The sequence below is a fragment of the Elgaria multicarinata genome, chromosome 18, assembly GCF_023053635.1.
Source record: "Elgaria multicarinata webbii isolate HBS135686 ecotype San Diego chromosome 18, rElgMul1.1.pri, whole genome shotgun sequence".
NCBI classification, from domain to species: domain Eukaryota; kingdom Metazoa; phylum Chordata; class Lepidosauria; order Squamata; family Anguidae; genus Elgaria; species Elgaria multicarinata.
The window spans coordinates 4,406,426-4,426,253 of record NC_086188.1 but is presented as its reverse complement, the minus strand read 5'-3'; the positions used below and the strand labels follow the sequence as shown (position 1 = coordinate 4,426,253).

Sequence of the window (19,828 nt, the reverse complement as noted above, 5' to 3'; positions counted from 1 at the left end):
AATACTCCACTATTCAGTTTGACAGCTTCCAGGGAAGCTTACCACTGGTATTAAAAAAACAACTAACTTGTCCCCCCCCCCCCTCTCTCTCTCTCTCATAAACAAACACACACGCACACATTAATCAAAATACCGTAGATACAATGAAATAACACAATGCCAGAGCAAGGCAGCAAGATAGAAACTAATGCAATTAAAAAGCTTGGGTAAATAAAAAAGTCTTCATCTGGTGCCAGAAGCACTCAGCACCAAAAAGCCTCTGAAGAGAGCATTCACGCATGGGACATAACTACCGAGAAAGCCCTTACTCCATCTGCCACCCACCTGACCTCTGAAAGTGGAGGCGTGCAGAGCAGGGCCTCGGAAGATAACCTTAGCTTATAGGCAGGTGCATGTGGGAACTTGTACTCCTTCTCCAAGAAGGAAGCTACATTGACATCATGGTTGTGGCTTGGGGTTTAGTAAGCCCAGCTGAGAAGGCATGCCAGAGTAGGGTGAGGTTTAGTGAAGCTGCAGGCATGCCCCGCTTGAGAGGGCCTCCTTTTTCTCTCATCAGTCTCCCCTGAAAGATTTCTTCTAATTTTACCCAGGCTCCTGAAATACCAGGACTCTGAGTATGTGTGTGTATCAAATCTTTATAAAGCAAATTGGTCTCAGGCATTTATTTCCACATGTGTGTGTGTGCTGGGAGGGGTGTGATGAGAGATGTAACCATTTTCTAAATAAAAAGATAGCGATGGATGCCCACTCTAGTTCTTTAGTGAAGGAGGGACCTTCCTAAGACATTAACGGGATCTATTAAAAACTGACATTGTGGGGGAAATAGTGAGCGCACTGGGGATGGCGTGATGTCATCTTGCTCGCTGTTATTGATGCCAAAGGCCTGAACAGGGAAGGGCCTGCGACATGTGCACAACCCACTATAACACTCCAGATTGCAAGGGGCCCACTAGATAGAGAAAGGTCAAAGCTCAGTGGTGTGCGCCACGCTTTGCATTGCACAAGCTGCCCGGTTCAGTCACCATCATCTTCACTTAGAAGTATCTTGGGGTCAGCAGAGCTGCGAAGGACACCCCCCCCCCCTTTTGCCTGAGACTGTCAGCTAGAGTAAAGGGTCCTGGGATAAACGGACTGGTGATTGGACTCTGTACATGGCAGCTCTGTATGTTGAGGGAGAGCTGCATTATCCTTGCAGCAATTCTATAGCCGTCGGAGCCCTGGGAAAATGTGACATCCCCCAAACAAATGTGTTTCCTTGAGAAGGGCATTTAGATCATTTGAGTAAATGGATTGACTAGGAAAACCTCACAATTCCTTAGGTGTGCTTTGTATGATTCTTCTGCTATCAGGGGTTTATTTACCAAATGTTTGTAATAACTTGGATTGTATTACAGAGCTGTATCAAGCAACCACAAATGTCCTTTGCCAGAACAAGGGTCTATGAATTAGTAGCACCTTCCTAAATACATACATACATACATACATACATACCCTAATTATTCCCCCACAAACAAAATTATGGAGCGTGTTCAGAGGAGGGCAACCAGGATGATCAGGGGTCTGGAGACAAAGCCCTATGAAGAGAGACTGAAGGAACCGGGCATGCTTAGCCTGGAGAAGAGAAGATTGAGGGGAGACAGGATAGCACTCTTCAAATACTTAAAAGGTTGTCACACAGAGGAGGGCCTGGATCTCTTCTCGATCCTCCCAGAGTGCAGGACACGGAATAATGGACTCAAGTTAAAGGAAGCCAGATTCCAGCTGGACATCAGGAAAAGCTTCCTGACTGTTAGAGCAGTGCGACAATGGAATCAGTTACCTAGGGAGGTTGTGGGCTCTCCCACCCTAGAGGCCTTCAAGAGGCAGCTGGACAAGCATCTGTCAGGGATGCTTTAGGGTGGATTCCTGCATTGAGCAGGGGGTTGGACTCGATGGCCTTGTAGGCCCCTTCCAACTCTGCTATTCTATGATTCTATGATTCCATCCAGCAAAATGCTGCTGTCTCCTTATTCCAACCCCACACCCCAGTTTCCTGCAGCATTTGTTGAAAAAGTGGAATATCATGGAGCAGGTGCAACTGTGCAGGAACTCCAAATTTCTTCATGATCTTTGTTTTTTTGAGACAAAAAAAAAAAGGATTCTCATTTTCTTAATGAGGATGTCACTTTACTGAGTATCTTAGTCAGATTTGCTTGCAAGTTGTATTCTTACCAGTTCCAATTGCATTTGGGCAGTGGGTACAAAGTGGCACATGGTCAATGACAATATCCTTGGCAGTAGTTGCTTGTGTGAGAAATAATAGAAAAGGTCGCCAGTGAGGTGGCTGTTTTATGCCCTCTCCCTGCCAAGCTTATTTTCGGGAAGAGCCCTTCATTTGGTCAACCCTAAAGCACTTGTCTGTGCCAGGTCTTTGGTGGATATTTACAACACCAGACTGTTGTAAATATCAACCAATTTATTTATTTATTTATTTATTACATTTATAAACCGCCCCATAGCTGAAGCTCTCTGGGCGGTTTACAAAAGTTAAAAACAGTAAACATTAAGAAAGTATACAAAATTAAAAACCATCAAAAACATAAAAACAACAGTATAAAAACAACAGTCAATTTCAAGATCGTCAATTTCAGAGTCTTGCTTCAAAAAATAAAGGATTAAAATACACATGGCTATTTCGATGTAGGAGAGATTTTGTAGGTGTATACTAAAGATAACACTTTCTTGACTGCATAGTATAGATCAGCGGTTCTCAAACTATGACCCATGGACCACTGGTGGTCTGCAAAATGTTGCTGAACAGCTGAGAATATCTGTACTTGGCAAGTTTGAGAACTGTATTGCTAGGTTAGTTTGAGAGTGGCAGGCTTTAAGTTATTTGCTGATTTGAGGTGAGATCCATTTGTTGATGGTTCGGTAAGAATGCTACAAACACCAGGCCCACTTTGCAGGGGGCATGTCCGCTTCACACCTACTTTAAAATCTGCTCTTTGAATTTGCTGTTGTGAATGAACAAATTAACCAACAGTCTAGAGCTTTTAAGTCCAGATAATGCCTTATCTGCAAATCCCGTCACACCAGCCAGAAATTCCAAGGAGACTGACCATTTTGCTGTGAGACTTGCTTGAGCCTGGGATGGCTTTTGATCTGTCACATTCCCTAGGCAAAAAAGAAAAAAAAAACCTAATCTCTGAAGGATTTTATAACAATAGTGCAATATATGTAAACTGCCCAGAGAGCTTCGACTATGGGGCGGTATATAAATGTAATAAAATAAATAAATAAATAAATGAGCACACTATTTTTACAAGCTGGCTCAGCCCAAAATATCAGTGTGTCAACTTCATGATGCTGATGGTGGCTAAATTGATTTATTTATGTATTTATTTAATTGCCTTTCTATATCGCTCATTAGCCAAAGCTCTTTTATATAGGCTTCATTGTGCAAGAGTGTTTTACCATCTTGACGCATGGCACCCATCTATTCATTGCAAGAGGGTCTCATGTTCCAGGTACAGAACTTGAGTCCACCACAGGACATTGACTTGCTTAAGACTAGTCTGGGAAGTGGTGGGTATTCTGAGATCTAAAGCAGTCAGGTATACTGCTGATTATGGAAACTCTAGCAGTGGGTGTGCATGGATGCTCTCACTCCTAAGTCTGGATGCTAGTATTTTCTGGTCCTTCAGCATGATGTGCCAATGCTGTTGACTCTGGCTTCATGCAGTCTTGGGTCATTAGCTGGCCTGTGTGAAAATGAAGGCAATCTCTTCCCTTTGACAGCTTTTCTTTAAGCTTGGAAGGAGCAGTTCCCTACTATGAGTAATGGCCGTTCTTCCATGGACGTTGGTGTTTGTAAGACAAGGAAGCAGGTTTAACTTAAAATATCCTGCTTCTACAAATGGACAGGACTCAAGCACCACTGGTACTGAGGAATCCAACTTTATTTTTAACGTCTCTAAGGATTTTCATTAAAAAATAACCCCCAGTCCTGCATAGTGGAAATAGAACGGATGAAACCTTTCTGCTTCAAACAGATTTTTTTTCTGTGCTCCCATTTACAGGAAAAGACATTACTAGCTTTCACACAGTTTACCACTTACAGCTCCATGTCATTAATCTGGAATCTATATTTAACTTAGGTACAATATTAAAAAGAGAACAAAAGCAACCTGATGGTTTCTTAAACAGCTACCGAAATGTGTTTCTATTGTCTTGTGTTATGTGAGTTCTCCATTCTGCCCTCAAATGCAGCTGGGGACACATTTTGTTCGTTTTTGAAAAAATTAAGTTCAGTTTCCAGCAACTTGAAATATATGCACGGTAGAGCCGAAAGCCTTGTCGTTAAGCTTAGATGCCTTTAATGGGCAATAGTTTATGCATACTATGCTCAAGTGGAGAAGTTGCCCAGACAGCAAAAGTAGAGCCATTAATGAACAAAAGTTACCCAAACATTCAGAATAGCGGCAGCACCCTGGAAAGGCAGGGATATAAATTAATAAACCAATGCTTCCCTCAGTATCTTTTGTTGTTAAAAGTGCATTTCTGATTTTTTTTTTACAAGTTTAACTATAATTTTTTGCCTGCTTCCCCTCCCAATTCTATGCGGTTTGATTCTTATAGCAAAGTGAGGAAATGGGAAAAGAGATATGGAGTGGGGGAGAGGGAGGGAATGGGATAGAGGAAGGAAAAGTGAAGGAAAAGTGAGGCAGTTGTTCATCGGTTTGTGTGGTGTGATATCTTCCAATCATTGTTGGCTCCTGTCTTTTGTTACACATAGAGTTCGAGAACGTTATTCCAAATTGTTTGAATTTCCCCCTCTTTTTGTAATTTAATGTAGATTATCCTGACATAGACTTCACACTCAGTAGTGAGTGCTATTTAATGTACACTAGCCTAGAAACCGCACTTTTCCAACTTAATAACTTTGTCGTGTTGGAAGAACATCCTTAAGTTGTCTTCTAACTAGCAAAATGCATTTTTCTATACCAAGTAATGACTTGTTTCTCAGTTGGTAGCTGCTCTTTTTTTTAAACCAGACAACCTAACAAAAAGTCCCTTTTGCATATGCAAATGATAATAAAGAATGCAGGAATTTTTTTTATTTCTGCATGTTTTGCCTATTTTACCTTTGAATAATGGCTTTAAAATTATTTCATATATCTCCATCCCATAGCTGTTCCATTGAATTTATTTATTGCATAACTAGATAGCTAAAATATCTAACCAACACAGTACTAGCTGACAGTGTTTAATTCTCCTCTTGTCCATACTGCTGGCTTGTTACGCAAGGTATCCTGGTCAATGAGCTGAAAGAAAAGTGTATATACTGTGGCTGTGATCCAAAGAGCCACTTGAGGCACGCCCAAGCGATGGGTTTGCAAGCTTGCAGTGGGATGTTTCTCAGCTCTATGCTGTGCTACAACTGTTCCTGAAACTTCCTGGGTGGCATGAATCCTGGCTCTCAGCCCCATAGAGCCTAGAGCAGGTTTCTGTTTCCAGGTGACATTGACATGTCATGGGATGTCCTTCCTTTAGGAGCAGCCTAGCCCAACGTTGGTGCCATCATGTTGGAACTTCTACAGAACTTCCACGAAGTGCAAGCATGTTGGCACATGACGATTCCTCACAGACACTGTTCTGCTTCGTGACTGTATAGAAAGACAGTACAGAATCACAGAATTGATCGAGTCCAATCCCCTGCTCAATGCAGGAATCAAATGTACATGGGGTTCCCAGGTAGTCACCCTTTCAGAAACTGACCAGGCTTAGCTTCATCAAGGTTGCAGCCTCCCATGCCATCACACCAGATAAACGTATCCATTCTCTCAGACCTAAGCTCTTTACAGTTTACTTTTAACTATCTCAATGAATTTGCTATCGCACAAACCTTGCTACTTCACTCTTCAGATTCTTCTCCACATTGTTTAGCTAATTTGTGAATGTGGTTCCCCGTTCAGCCCCCTGGGGCATTCAGTGGCTTACCCTGTTTCTTCCCTATCAGGCAACTGGTAACTCTCAAAAGAGGCCATTCCTCTTGCACAGTGATCTCTTGGTATTTTTAGGGTCGTTGTTGCATGCTTGGACTTTTCATGTCTCTGACATCCTTAGTGACACCCCCCCAAAGCTTTGAGCCCCCACTGCTGACTTCCCCCCCCTGGTGTAAGACATCGATCTTAGCTATTTTTGGCAGCCATCTCTGCAGAGAGTACAAGGACTTTGCAGGCAACAGTGAGTGAGTGAATTTCTGGGAAGGGGTGAAACGTTTAGGCACAGGGCATAGTTGTGATTTTGCAGAGATATCATCTTAACTGCTGAGATATTTTAATTGCCCTCTTGCAATTGGGAGAGATGCCTGTGCTTTGGGGCCAGAGTAAATCGATTCATTTACTGGTCAGGAGGAGCAGCAAGAATGGAAGGCTGCTGTGTAATTTATGCAAAAGCAAACAAGTTTGACCTGCGGTGCAATCTCCAGTCCCTGACAGAAAACCCCCTTCCCCCCGCCCCCCCCCCGTTCAGAAGACTGGTAACGGCGTGGCTGTTTAAACATTGCCGAAGGTGGTTGAAGATAATACCATATCTGCATATTTTTCTAAGGCTGCTGCATCATAACATGACTGCACAGATTTAAGTGGAATTAAATTGCAAACAGCCCTCAATTGCAAACAGCGTTGACTGGTTGGTGGTCACTTTCTATGCCACCCAATAGCCTCTCGAATCCATGTAACCTTTCTGAGCGAGACGCTCTCCCCATGAAAAGCCCAATGTCTTCCTCCCCTAGGAGGGGCAAGGGCAAGATGAGACCTTTCAGGATTAATTAAATAGGGACTTCTAGCTGCAAGCTTTGTGCTTAACAGATAGACCTCAGCCAGTTGGCCGGCCGGCCAGCCACCGATATTGTTGTTGAATGGGAGCGATTGGAGGAAACTGAGCCACGGTTGCCTCCTCCTCCCGCCTGCCTGCCCGGCCTGTACGCCCGGCCTTGGGCAACTTGTGTGTGCCAATGAGAGACAGAGTGGAAATGTCAGAGGTTCAGTCTCAGCCTTTGATACTGCAGAAATCAGAGCTCTCTTCTGGAGCAAGTTAACTCTTCCCAATGCCGCTGCTCGACAAAGGGTGAGCTGCTGCTGAACATACCATATGTAAATGGTGGACCTTGACTTGCACTGCATTCCCTAGCTTTGTGGAATCGCTTAACTGGACCAAAGCCTACTTGTCTTTCCACAGGCCGTTGGATCACCCAGGGAGATGCCCATCTAGGTAGTAGTGTGGCTCTATTTATCTGGAAAGGTTTCTCTTACACCACTACCCAAGAAACATGAATAATTCTTACTTGGATAGGCTCCCTTTTTGTGCAGCTCATTTAGAAGGATTTAGTTGGGGAGGCCCGGGTTCAAGTCCAGATCCTCTTCCAAGCTTAAATTGCAGTCTATAAAAATAGGAATAATAACTACCTTACTCAAAGAGTTGATGTGACAGCAAAGTTCATAAGACACCTTGAAAATGCAGAATACCAAATAAATGGTCAACAGTAGTAGTGGCCTGCCTTTCTTATTAAATAGCAGTTTTGGAGAGGAGAATAAAGATGGGAGCAACCCTTTCATTTAATATGTTTTTAACTTTTCCAGGCTTGCTGTCTCAGAAACTGTAAAGCTTGCTATACGGGGCCGTGTGGCTTTGGGTTCCATGGGACAGTGCAAGGCCTCACTTTGGGCCATCCATCTTGATTTGCTTCTTATGGCTTTTCCAGAGGCTTTTTGTGCAGGAAATTCACAGTAGAGGGGATACATATATCCTCTTCCAAGGGAATGCCTTGTCTGTAGCTCGATTGCATTTCCCTAGCATTATGTAGCAGTATTTTGTTGCATTCTCCAAGCCAGTGAGTCTAATGCTACTACAATCGCCATTTGGAATTTGGTTGCATGAGTGTTACGGACACCTGTTGAATACTCTGACATCTCTGATAAGCAGCAAACCACCCACATAGCCTTTTTGTAAGAAAACTAAAACCCTTTAAAAAACAACAGCTACTTTTAGAGGCTGAGCACTTTCCCGATGTACCACTCAAAACCACAATTGTCATTTTGATGCTTGTTCTCCCAGCTTGGAGAGATGCATTGGATCTCTTCACTGACATTTTTGTTTGTTTTAATCACCCTAAATAACTCAGTGTGATCAGTAAATGTGGCCACCTCACTGACTCCTAATTCCAGATTAGGAGTATCTGTCAGGGATGCTTTAGGGTGGATTCCTGCACTGAGCGGGGGTGTTGGACTCGATGGCCTTATAGGCCCCTTCCAACTCTACTATTCTATGATTCTATGATGGTTTATAAACGAATTTAAAAGCGCTGGTCCCAATACAGATCCTTGCCCACTCGTAACATCCCTCCATTGCAAGAATTGACCATTTGTTCATGGGACTGAAATATCTCAGGGAAACATTCCCTCCAGGCAGTTCAGTTCAGACGTTCCTGCTGTGTTTTGGGTAGGTTAGGTTAAAGTTATATTTTTAATGTCAACAAAGTACAATTATAGACAAATCGATCTAAAAACTGTGATATATCAAACATCTGAAAATAGCAGGAGATGCACGAAATCAAGGAGCAGATGCTGGTCCAGCGTCCTAAAGCTACAAGGATGTGTCGCACGGCCCTCTCAAGTCAGCATGAGCTCATCTCGTATGTATCTTCCAACTGGCAGATTGCAGACGGAAAACTGTGAAGGAGTGTTTCCCTTCTCACTACCCCTTGAGGCGAGTTCATCTTTTAACATGTCCAGTTGAGCATTCTGATCTCTTTCAGCTTCGAGCAGGTCCAGTTGGCAAGCTGATTGGCTTGCTTCACCTTTGGCTTATGATGGGAGCCACCCATGAAAGCAGCTACTTGCCCTGCTGGCATTGGGCCGGTGGAGGGCAGGGAGTTTTTTCTATGTTTGACTTGAAAGCTGGTTCCTTGCCCCTTGGACCCCACATTGCTTTTCAGGGAATTTCCGCCTTTCAGTTGAAAGAAGCCACAATAGAGCTGAGAGGCTGCTGAGATAAATGCTTCCATTTTGGGAGGTTGTCGTGGTCAGATTCCTATCTCAGGCATTGTTCAGCAGCGTGTTTCTTTTCCAGCTAGGGCAGAAAGGCATCCAGCATGAAGGCAGAGCATCGTGTGTTTAGGACAATGTTCCTCTTTTGAACGCTCTTTTAGCAGTGGCTAACATAATGGCGCTAGTGGTTGGTTGGTTGTTGGTAGGTAGATAGGTAGGTATCTCCAATAGGTGTGGAACCCGGGGCAGGAAGCAGTTGAGTGCATGGGAGTTGCTGGCCTTAGTCATCCTTGATAGGCATTGCTTCTTAATGTCAAGGACGTTTATTTTATTTGAGGTGGTTTGGATATTTAAACATGGTTTGTTTCTCTTTTAGTCTCTCCTGAAGTGATATATCTTAAACCGAGAATTGGAGCCCGTTTGGATTCACCAACGCTGAATATTTTTGGGTGGTGAAAAGATTTGCGGGGCATTACAGTCCACTTTGGTTTCTGCCACGGGAGTAGCTGAATGGCCTGGATTGGAGTGAATGAGTGGGATCTTTGCTGGGGGGCTCTTTTGGACAAGTCACCCATGCAGTCCATGTAGCCAAGTGCTGGCCTTACAGCTTTCCTCCCATGGAATACTAGTCAGGACTGCAGTGGGGACAAGAGGTTAAAGCCCCCATCTCTCCACCTCTTTCTGGCTATTTGTTTTTAAAAATTAAAAAAACAAAAAAAACAGCTGTGCATGGTCAAAGCATTGATAAAACACCATGTCTAATTTGGCCCGTGGTATTACCTTGGCTTTCCCCAACTATTATCATATCTAAATGCTTGTTATGCTTTTATTGATGATATATTGTTTTGTATTCCCTTGTGAACCACTTTGGGGTTTTTAAAATGGGAAGTGGTCTATACGAAAATAAATCAATGCCTGGAGGGGGGACACCAGATTGCAGAAGGCTGGCCTGGGCACCTGTGCTCTTCAGCCACCTTTTCGTCCCTTGCGAATTTTGCACAAATTCTCCTCTCTAGAGCACAGCTCCAAGGATAGGTGGCTGCCTAAATTCCCTTAATGGCAAAGCGAGCTGTGGGTGGTCTTCCCTAATACAGATGCAGAGGACCCTTCTGCTTCTACCAACCCACCCAGCTTCATACAGGCACTTCCTCTTCAAACCATGCCCGTCATCTTTCTGCTCCCAACCGACACCTCACGTAACAGTTACCTCCGGGCCGAAGGTTAGTGAGTCTGCGTCCCAGTCCTTCCTCCACCTGTACCAAGAGCGTCTGGCAGTGCCTGTGGGAGAGACTTAACGGCTTGCCCTGCCGCTGCCCTTAAGCCGTCTTTCCACTCCGGGTAGAAATGCAAACTGGAAGAACTAGAGTAGGAATAGAATCTAAAGGCTTCACTGTTTGCAGCAGGTTCCCTTATCTGCTCCTATCTAGTTTTCTTTGCAAAAGCCAAGGATCGCGAGCCCTTTGCCAGCTCTCTGAGCACTAGAGGCAAAACAAACATCCTTGCAACATGGCCTGATACAAGCTCTCTTTAGAATCCCAGGCACCTCAATTAATCATCCTGTCCATGAAGGAAGAGCCTTTGAAGATTAGAAGACGCTTGCCAGGGCTGACGAGCTGATGCAGGCGGGCCGGGCACAGAGACAATATTACGGATAAATGGACTTCTTTCCCAACGCAAGTGTTTTGTGGGGGCGGGGGGTGGGTGGGTGGAATGGAGAGGCCTTGTTCAGGCTTCCCTGCCTCCGTGGTGAATGATGGCTAATAGTTTAATGACTCGAGTGGGGAAGGCTCTCTGCCATGCACGGCAACTTTTCTACCGAAAGGCGCCCCCCCTTTTTTCTTTTTCTTTTTTGGCTTTCTATAGAAAAGAGGATTATTATTTTTTTTCCAGAGTGACTGGCTTGCTTATAAAAGTGCTTCTGCTTGGCCTTTGGAATACTTCCAGCTCCTAGGCAAGCCAAGTGACTCCATGACATGGAACTACTTCAGATGTGGCTCTCTTTGTGGGCTTCAGGCATGCTGAGCCCATGGGCGTGTGCTGCAAATGCAGATTTTAAATCGCACGCTTCGTTAGGAGCTGCGTGGACTCTGAGCGCCGATCTGAGCAACAACTGCAGAAGCATCTCCGTCCAGTGTCTTGGGTGCTTCCAGACGGGGCTCCTATGGTGCAATCGCCCTGCCGCATTTCACAGAATTTTACGGGTGTGTGGGGGTCAATCTTAGAGTTGTCGCCCTCCTGTCTTTCCCTGCTGCGTTTCCAGTCTTTTCTTTTTCTTAGCAGAAAACAATCTGTTATAGACAGAATAGCTGCACAAGGGCCTTGTATGATGGGTGGAGCTGTCCCTTTAGAAACATCCCTGGACTTTTCTTCACCTGGAGGCTGATCTGCAAGAGGGAGAAATGCCACATGGAGATGGGTTTGAATGTCCAGGAAGTACAGCTAACAGCCTCTGCGCGGAGGAGTGCACTTTCTCGTGTGGTACACAGAGAGGAGCTCCCAAGTCCCCACCTCCACAGAAGAAGCTATAGAAACAGCCTGGGCCTTTGGGATCGGGATGTGTAGGATAGCGGCAGGGGCACATCATGTGCCCTATCTATTTTGCCTGCCATCGGCCATGACCCCTTTCACACGTGATCCTGCCTGTTCCGTTTTCGAACGCTGTTGCAAAAGCAAACGGCCCTGTCAATGTGAAAGCCCGTGTGTAGCTCGGCGTTGGTGTTCTGCCCTCTGCAGCAGAGCATTCTGCGCTGTGCGCAGATGCACAGTTAGGTGTCCAGACCAATATGTCAAGCTGTCACGGAGGAGACTTGGTGAAAAAGATCTTGTCCTAAGGGGATAATTTTAATAACGAGATGCAGGCCTGGAAGCCACTCCCACTTGGGAGAGCTTGGCCCTGGCGTGAAAGGACATGGGCGGATGTAGCCGGGGAGAGGCGGCCAGGAATATGGGGCTGGAGCCTTCAGCCTTAACCTTAATCATGGAGCTTCACGGTCGGCTGGGCATTGGGGGCCGACTGCCATCGGCCAGGCCCACGCTGGGCTGGGCGGATGGGACGCCGGCTCAGCCGAGGACTGCGGGCGGCTGCTGGGTCTTTGTCAGAGCCTTTGAAGAGGTGCAAGGGACAAGCCTTGAGGCGAGTCTCCGTTCCAGAGTCCTCGCCTTCCACAAGATCAAATTGACAGTGTCAGATGGCCCTGACTCCCCAGACCTTGACCAGACTGACGATTGCCCCTTGGTTGTGTGTGCGGCCCTGTCTCTGTGCTGCTGCTGTTTCTCCTGCATGGCTTGCCTTGTATTCTTAGCTAGAGAGAACGCGCTTCTGGCCTTCCTGCCGCATCTCCTGTTGCCTTCGGTGAGGCTGTCGTTAGCCTCATAATTCAACACTCCCTGCATGTGGTGACGTGCGAGATGTCTTCTACGCTGGCAGGCAGTATTTCTGAGCGATGTGTTGCCTTGCGTGCTGGTGCTCTCGGAATAGAAAGGCGGAGAGGGTCTGAGGCTGCTATTGTGGGCAGCCGCCCTGCAGAGGGAGGCGAGGCAAAGCCTGGGCCGGGCCGGGCTCTGCATTGCCCAGTCTCCACCACCACTAGTCTCCTGACAGAGCTGCCCTCAAGAAAGCTGAAGCCGTGCCCCTGCCTCTGGGGCTCCATTGATTTGCTTGGCCACTTTTAACTTGTGAACTCACCACCACTTGGGCCTTTGCTGCCAGAGGTCCCTGCGGGCCCAGAAGATAGAACTTCTTTGCTTGGCTTATCCATCCTGGTGCTGCAGTGATGGAGGACAGCCTGGTGGCAGGCTGCTTCCTTCTGTGCTGCTCTTCAAGGTGCAGGAGCTTGTGGAGAAATGGGCCGGGCTGCCCTCCATGGGCCCCAGCCTTCCAAAGTATCTCCTTCCTTCCTTCCTTCCTTCCTTCCTTCCTTCCTTGTAGACTTTTCCCTCAGCCCTATGTTCTCCTTTGCCATCTGCCGCCCTTTGACCCATAGCATCACCACCTATTGTTTCCTTAGAATTTTGCTTTCCAGCCCCCTGCCTAACCATCCTATTTGTGGTGGGGGGAGCTGCAGGATTCTCATCTCACCCCGAAGCCCCTTGTCCCAGAACTTCACCCCGTTCCCCTTTCAGCCACCTTCCCTGCCCATTGCCCTGGCCCTAGGGTGCATGTGAGGGGTTTCTCCAGCCAGGTTGACCTTCCATTTCTCCCACAGAAGTTGGACTGATGACAATAATCACATTTTCAGACATCTTCATTGTCTGTGCAGGTCCAAATGTTCACAAACGTTCTGTGACACCAGAGCTCCTCATCTAATTGCAGCCACATTGCTTCACCAGCTGCCACAGAACCCTTCAGCACGTTAAAATAGATGGAATGGAAGGGGAGATGGGTGTGTCCAAACTCTTATGACAGCAGCTGAGTTTCCCTCCATCCCTGTTCTATTTGTGAATGGTGTACGTTGTGGCTGGGGAAGGAGGAGCATGTTGGGATGCCAAGCCTTTGGCCCGAGCACTACAATCAATGGGAATCTTGTCAGGGTGTTTGCCCCAGTGAAAATGGGGGAAACTGGCTGTTTATGTTGGGCCCAGCTTGGAGTCTGCTGCAAACCTAGAGTCACATCCTACGGGACAGGGCATACCTTGTATAGCAAAATGTAAAGTCGTGCTGGAGTTGGGTGAAGTTGTTGGGACCGTTTTGCTTACCAACTGGACATTCTGTGAATGATTCTAGAACCCTGGCTTATATAGCCTGCTCTGTCAAGGAGGAGACAGGCCTAGATCTGTTAGAATATTGGAGGTAAATATTTTAAACAAACATGAGCAGTACATCCTACCGTTTGGAGTAGACGCTGAGACACGAGTTCTTGATCTGCAGTTCTCTGGGAAACTCACGCTGCGGAGCTAGAGTTCACACCAAACGAATTCACTTAAAATCTGAGCCTGGATGGCATCGTCTGCTTTGGCACACAGACAGTCCTGAGATCTGGGGAGCTCGGCCTAGTCTTCTAAGGACAAAATAAAGAGCTTTTGTCAGATCACGTGGGGGCAAGGCGTCTCTCTGTGCTTTCCAGTGCTGTACATAATTCTGTTGATTTGAGTCGATTTCTTACCATATCAGCGGTGAGGCTCAAGGCAGGTTAGCTTGTTTGAAAAGATAATGGCACAGTCGCTCCTGCTTGCTTAATTTTGTCACTGAAACAGTCTCCACTTAGAAAGCTCTTGTGCTGCTGCTGCTTCGGTGTGCTCATGCATCTCTGAAGTCTCCCTTAGAAGTAACAGTATGGGTTGTTGTTGAATCGTGCCAGTGCTTTTTCTGCAGGGTGGGTTATCATATTGCCAGAACGCAGCACGTTTTCTGTGGGGTTGCACGTTAACCGTGCAGTGTGGCTCGTTAACCACCCCGAAGAACCCAGCCGCAAGCCACGGGTTCTCAAGGCGGCTTGCTGTAAATAAATCACGCTGCATGGTTAACAAGCCACCCTGCGGGAAACGCACTGCATTCAGACAACATGTTAACCCACCCTGCGGGAAACGCACTGCATTCAGACAACATGTTAACCCACCCTGCGGAAAATGCGCTGTGTTCAGACAACACAATAATCCATGGTGGCTTAGCGTGTTGCGTGAATCCAGCCTGAGGGTCAGGAACTGCCCCGATGCTATGATTCTGGTGAAGCAAAACCAAATCACTGTTCCTTGACAACCTTAGCTTTTTTTTTTTTAAAGAAATCAAGTCTGTCCCTTAAGGTCTGGAAATTGCATGCCTGAAAGTGTGTAGACAATCTTTGTGGAAATTGTCAAAGGCAGAAGGCCAACCTTGATGTTACCTAACACGTGGCTGTCAGCATACACATCCTGTCCCTTTCTCTCCTGGGAATGTTGTTGAAGCAGACGGATGGCACGGTACTGTTGTGTTCAGCTTTTCACTACCCCTGCAATTCTTAATTGGCTACTATGTGCATGTGTTGTGGGGTGGCGAGGGGGGGGATGCTGAATGCAATGACATCATGTCAACGTATCTGATTCAGCGAGATCTTCCCAGGAGAGATGCAGATTGGCAGTGGCCATCTGCATCAGGCCACGTCTTGCTTTGCCTGGGGTGGCGGCTGAACAATACTCCCCGTGGGCAAAGCCCCCTCCCAAGTCTAGAAAACAAGAATGAATTATGCAAAATAGTGAAAATTGCAGAATAAATGATGCAAAGTAAGTGGAATTTCACTTCTGTTGAAAAAAAGGAGGCGGGGCAGAACCTATTTGCTCTCAAACGTGACTTAGGGTGCGATTCCCTGCTTTGCTCTGTAGCATCCATGTGCTTCAGGGGCCATCTAGGCAGGATCTACACTACTGCTTTAAAACTTGTAATAACAGTAGGGACAACCGTTGGGGCCCAGGACACACTCCATATACAGTTTTCAAAACGTTTCCAAAGCGTCATATCCTGCTTGGTGTAGATTTGGCCCTAGTTTGGCCTTTGGGCTTCTTTCCAAGTTGGGGGTGGTTTGGGCTGTTGAGTGGGGCGGAGGGAAGGTAGAACTCCATGTTTCCACTCGTCTTGGCCAGAAAGCATCCCAATTCATGACTGCTGCTGGAGCACAGCCACTTACATAACGTCAGGTCATGAAATATTCATTTTTCACAGTATAACCTGCAGAGTTTGCTGCCTCGAGATATTGGTATTATTGTAGAATGCGTAGCTACTTCAATAAAGAGATTAAAGATACTGAGCAAGGGGTGCAAATTCCCATGCTTTTACGGACAAAAGGTTAAGTACAGCCTTGGTGTGTAAATGTAGCTTCCGTATTATTTTATTTCTGCGATTGACTTCTGTAACACTTTGGTATCAAATGATTCATATCTTGGGCCCAATAAGCCAACTCCTGTGGAGTGATGCCCATCCTGTTCTTCTGCTGCCCCTTGTTCCTACTGCATATTTTCTTCTGCTCTTTTCCTCTGTGGATAACATCCATCCACCCAAGGTCCTCGTCATGAGCCCAGAGGTTGCCATAGGATAACCATGCATGGAGCTCTTTCTGCGGCTGTTGCTTTTTCGTTGTTGTGTCGAGCTGATCGTAACCTCTCTGTCCACCCTTTGCAGCCCACGACCTCCCCCCGAGCAAGACCTCAGCCACGGCACAGACTGGCAGCCACTTGCAGTGTCTTTCTGTCCACTGCACAGATGACATGGGTGAGGCAAAGGGCCGGACTGCGGTGCCGACATGGAGATCCCTGCACTCGGACATCTCCAACAGATTTGGGACTTTCGTGGCTGCCCTCACTTGAAGAAGAAGGAAAAGAAGAAGGAAAAGAAGAAAAAGGAGAAGAAGAAGGGGGAAAAGGAATTATTTTTTCTTTTCTTTTTATGTTTAAAGGGCCGCTCCTGCTAGTTGGACTATTTTTCTAGGTTGGTACCTGCTTAGCGGCATAGAGACTGGAAAGGGTTAATTTAAAATAAACTCACCTTATTTGGTTTTTTAAATCTCCCACCCAGGTATGTTACTACTGCTGTCCCTTCTGCAGTTGGCCCGTGTTCTGTAAAATGCGCCTACTCGAAAGATTGGTACCCGCAACTCAGATTTTGGCATACATTGCTTAGTTGAGGCCTTTTCCATCTCTGTGCATATCATCGTAAGACAAGATGGGTTTACTTTCTACACATTTCCCCCCCCCTCCTTTTGTCCCATGCTGATTAAAATGGAAATCCCAAGGAAAAGCATCAGGAGTAAATGCCCCCTTGAAGTGAAATTGCTACCCTAAAACCACCAAGCGACAGCGAGCTGCTGCTTTCGTCCATCCTCTGCAAGCCGAGCCGTTAATGCTCAATCAAGGATTCAGTCTATGCTTTGTCTTTCCAGAGAGAGAAAGCGGGGAGGGTTGCGGGGGGGGGGGGGAGAACGCAAGCTGCTCTCCCCCTCCCTCTCTCCCTCCCCCACCACCTGTTCCTGCTGCTCAGTTTCCCCCCCCCCCCCCCATCACAAAGCCTCCTCCCCTATTCTTCTTGAACAGCAGGGTGGGCAGGCGAAGTCTCTCGCCAAAGCAGGGGAAAGAACCACATCTCAATGGCAGCTTCACTCTAAACGCTCCGATTCTTCCATCTCGCCAAAGACCCATTTGATAGTGGAGTGTCCTTCCCTCCTCCCCACGCCTCTCCTGGCAATGCTGGCCACCTCGGGGGGGGGGGGGATGGGGAGGAGGGGGGAGATGGAGGAAAGGGAGGCAGGGTCAAGTCTCAGCTTGATATTGTTCCCGGTTTTGTGGCCAGTATAGCTTTGTTAACGGTCTTGTATTGTTTTTTGTTTTTTTAAACTGAAACAGATTCCCCCCCCCCTTAAAAGAAGTCCTACAGAAGTTCTACTCTGGCATCATGTGGAGCAGGTCTGAAGTAGCAGAGGGCAGGAGAGCGTTCAGCATTCTCTAAGTTTGGGCAGGGCAGGGCAGGATAGGTTTGCGTTGTGCTTCCACCTGTGGCAGGTGCTCATTCGTCTTGCTGAAACTGGGCAGGTGCTGCGCTCCGTTCACAGGAAGGCAGCTCTGCCAGAAGGCACTAGTTTCATTGGGCAGAGTGGTTTTTGAGACGTTGGGTGGTGGCAGCTGGAAGTCAAGTGACTTTGGGCAGGTTTAAAGCAAGCCGTCTGATCCTTGGCTTTCAGCCTACGGGGCCCAGTTTGTAAAGGGAAATCACTGCCATGGAAAATCATAAAAAGAGATTGCCAGTGTGTTGCTTCCCTCCCACCCCCTTTGAAAGTCACGGGTACTGTTGAGCAGTTTGATTACAGCACTCAGCAATATGAGAGTTGCTAGTCTTGGCTTTTGGGAGTGAGCAAGTGTGTGTGTGTGTGTGTGTGTGTGTGTGTGTGAGAGAGAGAGAGAGAGAGAGAGAGAGAGAGAATTAGAAAAGTCTCCTCTGTGGTCTGAGGCTTTAGAAACCACTATGCCAAAAAAAAAAAAAGGTTTAAAAGGCCAAATGAGATTTATGAAACCACTTTAATGATTTGGGTGCTTGATATATACTCCACATTTCCTTGTTTTCCAGTTCCTTCTGCTTCCACCCATGTGCTTCAAGGACAGTGTCTCTGTCAGTCTCTCTCTCTCTCACACACACACACGTACACATTTGCTCACTCTACAAGGGAAGCCACTTTGCCCCTCCTTGCAAGCTAGTGCTGCTTTGGAACAGAAGAATAGGACTAAAGATGAGTTTCTGCTAGGCCGGAAAGACTGCCGGATCCATTTCTATCTGCCATCAAGGAAATATATATATATATATATATATATATATATATATATATATATATATAAATCCTTTATTTTTTAAGAATTACACTTCCTTGAAAAATCAACACTGAACACCAATGCGAGTAGAGTGTTAGGAGAATAAAAATAAGAACATGAATATATGATATGAATCAATAAATGAAATGGGGACTTTGAAGAACACCCAGTAGATTAAAACTTCAGGCAAATGGGGGAAAATATTTTCCTCTGAAATATTTAATTGCTGGGAAATAACTATTATACAGCAAACAGAAGAAAAAAAAAAAGTCATTACAAAATCTCAGCAAACTGCCTCCTGACGGTTTCCTGTTTGCAAACCTGAGCCTTGTAAGCAACGCTTCTTCAGAACGCTAAACTGCGTGTCGACCTTCCGCTGACTTGGTTGGAAATCATGGGGGAAATCTTCACAGCAGATTCACAAAGGATGTTTAGTTGCTTGTCCACATGCTTGGTAAGGAAAGATGACAAATGATCCCTCATGCTCCTCTCTAGGCTGTGTTTGAGAATCTGGGGCTTCCCTTGTTGCACCCTGCTGCGCAGCCAGGGTGTTACTTTGGGAAAGCAGAACCTCTGGGAACCTCTGGATGTTGTTGGCTTTGAACTCTCCCCCCCCCTCATGATCAGTAGTCAGGGATGTTGGGATGTGCAATCCAAGGGCATCTGAAGGGCTAGAGGCTCTCTAGCTGTGCTGCAACAGACATAATCCAAATTAAGTGAACTTCCTCTATCATCAGTCTGATTCCTTGCCGGTTGCAGCATCTCCTTTCTTTGAATTCCTAGATTTCACCACTCCTCAGCAGAAGGACTAAACTTTGGGGCACAGTCCAGAATGGCTCCGCAGAATTGTTTCTCTGATGGAGAAAATTTAGTCCAAAATAAGCCAGAAACATCAGACCAACCATTTCAGACAGATTCTAGGACAACCACCGCCTCCCAATAATTTCAGGGGTTTCCCAACTTTAAATTTTGTCTGTGTTCACTCCCGCCCACCCTTACCATTGCAGCTTTAAAAACAGATTTCTAAAACAAAAGGGTGTTATTAGTTTAATGTATTGAATCTAATTCCTGGAAAAGAAATCCCTTCCCCGAACCCTGGCAAAATCCCTACTGCATAGGAAACTCAGCCTGACAAATGTTATTGCACATGTAAGATATTAATGTGGAGGGCAATCTGTAATCTACCCTTTCCTCCCCTCCCTCCCCCCCACCCCCTCTTTCTGGGACTTTTGTTTAAATTCATTTCTCAATGCTTGGTTGGAAGACTGTGACAAAAGCTCATGAAAAGTGAGTGTTATTTTCTTTTTTAAATATGTAAAGTGCAGTCTTCTGTATTCATGCATATTGTATATATCTGTATATGTTTTACTGAGCAACTAAATAACAATAAATATGATGTTAATGGTGGCTATTGTACATTTTTGGCTGGATATTTGTGGTTAAACCCCCCTTCCCAATAGATAATATATGGAGTGTTTGGGAAGGTATATTTTCATCTGCTCATTTCTACTTGTTGGGTAGTTTTGCCAAGAGAA

General features: G+C 46.1%; 1 protein-coding gene and 1 long non-coding RNA gene across 2 annotated transcripts in view; one reads left to right on the top strand and one right to left on the bottom strand.

The window, feature by feature from the left end:
- Positions 1-18,248, top strand: part of MN1 (MN1 proto-oncogene, transcriptional regulator) — a 33,966-nt gene extending 15,718 nt beyond the window's left edge. The window contains exon 2 of the mRNA XM_063144035.1: positions 16,120-18,248. Within this exon, the coding sequence (XP_063000105.1) occupies positions 16,120-16,304 (185 nt within the window). The 3' untranslated portion in view covers positions 16,305-18,248. The remainder of the gene's footprint in view (positions 1-16,119) is intronic.
- LOC134410720 (uncharacterized) lies at positions 5,279-10,357 on the bottom strand. The gene is made up of 3 exons (XR_010026287.1): positions 10,240-10,357; positions 7,331-7,426; positions 5,279-5,648 (listed from the first exon to the last, which is right to left on the bottom strand). It is a non-coding gene; the product is annotated as an uncharacterized LOC134410720 (long non-coding RNA).
- Positions 18,249-19,828: the final 1,580 nt, after the last annotated feature.